Here is a 6812-nt window from a genome sequence, read left to right as displayed (position 1 = left end):
TGAGCTGTTGTTCAGCATCTTAGCTGTGGAGGGCAGTGTCACTGGCCCTCATATGTGGGATCCGAACTGGGGCCCTCTGTCGTCCCAAGCCAGTTCTTAACCATCGCGCCACTCGGCCGGCCCGAGCTTGCACTCTTGAGCAAGCTCTTAACCAACTGAACCACTCGGCTGGCCCTGCATTTATTTTTTTGAATGCATTTTTTATGAAATGTTTTATGGAAAATTTTAATGTGTGTATAATTGTGCCCATATACCCATCTCTTGGCCTATTTTATTTTGTCTACACTCCCTCATATTATTTTGAAGCCAATCTCAGATATCACATCATTTCATCTCTAAATACTTTAGTATGTATCTCTGAAAGAGGACTTTTTCATTTAATATAACCAGGATACTGTTATCATACCTTTAAAAATGAACAGATTTGTTAATGTCATTAAATAAGAGTAAATGAATTCTTATTTTTGGGTTTCCCCAGAATCTCCCCTTTTTCTGTACAATCCTTGTACACCTGGAAGGCTCAGTGACAGATTGGGGGTAGTTAAGTGTGATGCTCTCTCCATGTTATTGAATTGTCAACATACTGAATGCCAGAATGCTTGTAAGAAGGGTTCTTGTTCTTTTGAAATTGCACAGTAAAATCCTCCTCATGAATTTTTGAACATTTGTAAATGAGGATTGTCGTGTCTTCCATCCTTTCCAGTCTAGTTCTCTTTTCAGCTCCTTAACCAACCTTTATTTCCAAGCTGTCCCATCTATGTCTTGGAAAGAAGAGTTGATAGTGCCCAGTACCTGATAAATTCCTTTATCATTCCAGTTACCATGGTTCAGTCTGTGGATGACACATAACTGAAAATGTTGAGGTTTCCAGTTCCTTTCTTTGATCTTGTATATACGTTTACTTTTATTTCCATTACCAGTTTCTTCTGCTCTGGGGCTGTTTATTCTTTCCAGCCAAACCAGCCAGCCCTCTCTGGGATTCTCTTTTCTCTGATGACCTAGTGTCCCAGACCCCAGTGCTGAATGCTTTCACTGTTTTGTAACTAGTGTGGCATACCATTCTGTTTTGGCTCCATTTTTACAGGGGAAAGAAGGAAAGGCAGCATATAAAAGATACTGAGATCACTGGAGACAAACTTGGGCCGCCTTTGTCCAAGATCATCTCATTTTCCAGACTAGTTTGTCAAAAGAAAAAAAGATAGCACATGAAAAGTTGGAGGACTGAATTGGGCAAGCATGGGGCTATTAAACAAGTGGTAGAGATGACATTGCTGTAGTGTTTCAGAGTTGGGAAGAGATCACCAAAATGGAATAACTAGGGAAATTGGCAGCTTAGTTTGGGAAATTTCAAATGCTAGTGTTCACATGTTCTTAAGAAATTGAAGCGAATTATCTCTTACCCAACTGTGAATATAAAAAAAAAAAAACCTAAAGGATTTTTGTTTGGACTAACTGTTGTGTACAGTAGAAGAATGAAGCATTAGTAAGATTTTGTGGTATGATACAGAAAATAGTGTTGTCCATGTAATTCAGTAAGCATTAAACAATTGCCTAGTATTTGCCTGATCCTATGGAGATTATAAAGATGAAAAAACTTGGATCCTCTCCTTTTAAACTTATAGGAAGACAAGACATGGAAAACTGTTACAGAAAACATTAATTTATTTAACAAGCATATTGAATATCTTCTAAGTTCTAGGCACTGTGCTTGACTAGAAATACAAAGAAGAGTAAGGCATACCAATAGGAACTCAATCTGCTGGGAGATACAGATATACAAATGTGGTTATAAAAGATAATAGCAGTATGGGAACCTTTAGGAAAGTGGTCAGGTACATAATTTTGAAAGGGGAGTAGGATAGGAAAGAGCATTCCAAGCAGAGGGATAAGTATGTACAGAGATAGTGGAGATATGGTAGAGGGTACCATTTTCAAGGAATTGTAGATAGTTCAAATGGCTGTAGCAAAGGATATTATTAGCAAGAGAGACAGAGAATAAGGCTGAATTGCTAGGCAGGGTCCTGCACATGAAAGACCAGTGTCTTTTAAGCTCAGGAGTTTGAGCTTAACTCTGAAGATCCTGGGCAAATATGATTGCGTTTTAGAGCCTTGTTTTTGGTGGTAGTTTGGAGAATTAATTGACGAGAGCAAGACTTATATCTGTTTTTGCTATTGCAGTAATGTTAATGAGCAAGAATGAGTGCTTGAACTAAGGCAGTGGAATGGAGAGAATGGGATAGACTAGAGAGCCACTAAGAGATAGAATTGTCAGAATGATGAATGATTAAGTGTGAGATTTAAGAGAGGAAGAGTAGCCAAAGATGATCTCCAAGCTTCTTTTGTAAGCAGTTGAGTGTATGGTAGCCATTTATTGTAACTAGGAATCCAGGAGGAACTGTAGTTTTTGTTTTTGTTTGTTTGTTTGTGTTTTAAATTTTGGTTTTCAGGAAAAGAAGTTAAAACTAACAGGAGTTAGAATTCATTCGGTTTTGAACTTACATTGAGGTACCCCCCATGGGCATCCAAAGTGGAGATATTTAAGCACTTGGATAAATGAGTGTGAAACTCAGAAAAATTCTCAGGTTGGAGAGAATGATTGTTAGTACAGACGTACCTTGGAGCTATTGCCAGTTTGGTTCCAGACCACTGCAATAAAGTGACTTGTAATCTTTTTTGCTGGCGAAGGGTCTTGCCTTTAATTTGTAAAAAACCTGCAACGTCTGTGAAGCTCAATAAAGCAAAGCTCAATAAAGCAAAGCTCAATAAAGGGAGGTATGCCTGTATCTTAAAGGTAGCTGGAATCATGGCTCACCCAGAAAGACAGAAAAATCAGAGGATTCAAGACCTGGAACCTAGAGGAGCACCAGCATTAAAGGAAATTGCCAAGATGAGAGAATGGAATCTTGGAGGCTAAGGTGGAGAATTTTCAAGGAAGGAAAGTCATCAAGGAAGAAATGTCTGTTATAGAGAGTTAAAGATGAGATTTGAAATTGTTCATTGGATTTAGCAATAAGCAGTTGAACTGGTAACCTTGGTGAGAGCAGTGTCAAGTGGAGTGGTGAGGGCTAAATCAGATTACAGATTACAGATTGAAAGTGGAGATATCAAATGCTGAGTACTCTTGTAAGAAGTTTGACGAAAAACATGAGGACAACAGCTAGAGAAGATGATCAAGGAGGAGTATTTTAAAATTGAGAATAAATGCTATAACAGATATGAATAAATTGCAAATAAAAGCATTAAAGAAAAACATTAATCCAATTTGGAAGGTTGAGGGCTGCTGTGGTTCCTAGAAAAGTTTAAGTACTGGACTTCAGGTGATGTGTGGGAAGGATATCCATGAGATGAAAGGCTGAGGGAGGATATATATTCCATGTATAGAAATAGACCCCAAAGGGCAGAATGTGGAAAAATGCTGGTAGGCATATACCAGGAACGATGCCTAGTCCAATTTAACCAAATCTTGAGTTTGTAAAGAAAGTGGTGAGAGAAAAATGAGAATTGAGCTTGGAAATGGAGGGACTCGAAGCGGCATTTGGCTCTAGGCTTTAAAGTACTGGAAGTTAATGCTTTTTGCTTGGGGGTGAGTTTTACAATTAGAGAAGCTGTGCTGTAGAGAGTTCTGAAGCTGTGTGGAAGATGAATTGGATGAGGGGGAAAGAACTCTTGTCGGGAGTAGGCTCTAATGCCATCCTTTCTAGGAAACATTGGTGCAAAATCACACCCATTGTGCTGATGTATTGCTGCTGGGATTGGGGGGGTGGTTCTCCTTTGTGCTAACTCATAAGCTTCTTGACTAACACCCCTTTTGCCAGTTAAAGAGAACTCAGAGCTTTGGTGCTTTTTATTGCCCTTCACTGCATGGAATAAGCTGTCCTTGCTCTCTAGATACTTAAAGGAAGAAGCAACTGTTTACTATGAATTTAAGTTAATAGAAATGCAGTGGTAAGACTATATTTGAAGAGTCTTCTAGTTTTCAGGTGAAATACTGTCTAAAGAAGGCTAATTTTGTGTGCTGCCATAATATGCTGTAGTCAGCAAATGTTTAAAGGATTGCGGAATGAAAAACGGGCAAGGATTCACACTAACAAAGCCAATTCTGTTATCTAAGCATTTCCTTAGACGCTAGCCTGTATCTTCATGTTAAAAGCTAGTTCTAGTTTAATAGGTTCTGTTAAATTCTGAATGTTAGAGAGTTTATTAGTTTTAAGTTACTGGCACAAGATACACAGGTAGTGGCCCCGTTATTTCACTTGTAAAATACAGTATGGTTGGTTATATTCTTATCAAGTGTGGATTAACAGTTTGAAATTGTTACGAGTAATAGAGTATATATATTTAAGTAAGTGGGTAATTTGGTGGCCAAACTAACGTGTAGCACATGCTTTTATCACACTATTGAGTGAAATTTTCCATGTTATCTCCTTTACTTTTACTTCACAGTGAAGTGTGTTAACTTCATTTTCTTTTCATTAGCTCTTCATTTGAAATTATTTTAACCCTCTTTTCTTCTGTCTTTCAAATTTTTTTCCTCTTTTCCTACTTAGCCTGTTTGTACTTTTTTTTCTTATTCCAGTTCAAGTCCCCTAATTTTCTTCAGCCAAGTCTAATCTAAAATTGGATATAACGCTCCGATAGTCTAAAATAATAGATGGTATAAACTGATTTGTTTCAGCTCTGGTGTACAGTAGGTCAGTACTTTGCTATTTGATTTTTTCCTAAATAGACTTTGCTTATGCTAATATGATTAATTTACATTTCTTAGTACAGTTTTGTAATTGGAGTAGTTAACATTCTCTGGATAAGCTGTGAGAAGATAATCTTGTCACAATGTTTGGTTAAGAATTTGAAAAGAAAGCTTTCCAGGTTGTTGGTCTGCACCACTTGGTAACTTGTTAGAAATGCAAATTATAAGCCCTACCTCAGATCCCAGGCCTACAGAATAAACTGGGTGTGGGGCCCAGTCCTTCAGGTGATTCTGATGCACAGTGAAGTTTTAGAACCATTATGTGTAGGATGATAGTCTAGTATAAAAGAGACCCCTTTCTTGATTTCTAGTGAACTGGTATTTGGGCCAGTAATTGACTTAGGACCTTTTTTTGTGTAATTGGGTGGCAGAGAAAATAAATACTCTTTGTAGTCTCACATGCAGATTTTGTACCCTGAACTAAAGTAATGGGTAATCATAAATGAGTAATGAAAATTGCATATAGGAACTTTTATCTTTAAATGTACTTTTCTTTTAGGAGGCAAAACCTTCAACTGAGGACTTGGGGGATAAGAAGGAAGGAGAATACATTAAACTCAAAGTCATTGGACAGGTGAGTTTCATTATTTTTCTCTCTTGGCTCTCCTTGAATGTGTGAATAATTTCTGGCACACAGGAAAGATGATGTAAGTAAGGCAAGTTATTTAAAAATGGCGTTTTCATTTACTAGACATGGCATCTGTTGGAGGTTGTAGAGGCTGATAACTTTTTAAATTAATTTTTTAGGGAGATCTAGACACCCTAATTTCTCCAACTAAAACCTTTTTTTTTTGGTTACTATGCTTCAATGGCAAACACAGTGAATACTATTGAGTGATAAGGCTTGGGCCCATTTTAAACAACAGTACCTCTCAGCTTTTTTCGGGACCATTTTCTGTTTCCTGGCACCTCATTTTTCCAGACTCTGGCCTTTATCTTAAGGATCCTTTTTGAGATGTTAACTGATAATTAAGATTAGCTGAAAATTGTTAGAAGAATGAATCTTCATAGTTGTTTTTTTTTTTAAGGACAAAAGACAAAATTGGTGGACTCTGACCATCAAACTGTGAGAGTACAAGTCCCCACATTCTCCGCAACATGAGATATTGCTAGTTCTTCAATTTTGTGCTAGTATGATAGGAAAAAAATTTTTGGTTTTGCATTTCTCTGATTATCAGTGAAGAGTAATTTCTGTCTACAATGTTTACATTCTTCTATTGATTATGAGTTCATATTCTTTTCTCATTTTCTGTAATTATCTTATATAGAAATTTTTTATCAAGATATAATTCACATACTATAAAATTCACCATTTTAAAGTGTATAATTCAGTGGCTTTAGTATTTTCACAAGCTGTTCACCCATTAGCAGTATTTAATTCCCTTGCATATTCATCACCCCAAAAAGACATGTACTCAGTAGTAAGTCCCCATCCTCCCCTCCCCCCCAGCACTGTTCCCATCCCCCCAATTCCCCAATAAAAATCTTTAAAAAAAAAAAAAGCTTTTTTGTAATGTTAGCCCTTTATTCACCTGGAAGTGATTTTAGTGTATGGCGTGAGGTATGCTATAGAAATTTGTCCATGAGAATTTGTTTTACTTTATAGCCACAAAAATATTGTAAACATTGAACTTCTAATATACATTTGTGAATGTCATAATGTAATCATAAGGATTGACTGAAATTTTATAGTATGCAAGTGCCAGTATTTATTTCTCATGGTTGCCTGATAGTTTGCTTGATAGCCTGGGTAGAAGAAAAGAATCTGTGGTCCCACAAGTCATTTTTGACTGACATTTTACTCATGTGCGAAAAACCAGACTCTGGGGGGTGACTTTTTATGGCAGGAATAAGGTCTCAGTTTATTATTTTGTGGCATATGTCTCACTTGTAGTTTGACCACCTTTAAGTGACACTTCAGTTGGGGGAGAGGTACTTTTTGTTTTGAGTTGCTTTTGGTGGGGGTTTGTGATAATTCAGCTTTTATTTCAAAAATAGAATGGATTTGTAATTATGAAGGAATGTATTCTTTTTTTTTTTTTTTTTAAAGATTTTATTGGGGAAT

The 6812-nt window shown here is 36.8% G+C and overlaps 1 protein-coding gene across 4 annotated transcripts in view; it reads left to right on the top strand.

The window, feature by feature from the left end:
- The window catches only part of SUMO1 (small ubiquitin like modifier 1), a 25763-nt gene that overhangs the window by 7895 nt on the left and 11056 nt on the right, over positions 1 to 6812 (top strand). For all 4 annotated transcript variants that reach the window (XM_019635748.1, XM_019635749.1, XM_019635752.1 and 1 more), the window contains one exon: positions 5247 to 5321. In XM_019635748.1, coding sequence (XP_019491293.1) covers positions 5247 to 5321 — 75 coding nt within the window. The remainder of the gene's footprint in view (positions 1 to 5246; positions 5322 to 6812) is intronic.

This window comes from Hipposideros armiger, unplaced genomic scaffold (genome assembly GCF_001890085.2).
Source record: "Hipposideros armiger isolate ML-2016 unplaced genomic scaffold, ASM189008v1 scaffold_23, whole genome shotgun sequence".
NCBI lineage: Eukaryota > Metazoa > Chordata > Mammalia > Chiroptera > Hipposideridae > Hipposideros > Hipposideros armiger.
Note: the sequence above shows the minus strand (reverse complement) of the source record. Positions and strands in the feature narration are given on the sequence as shown.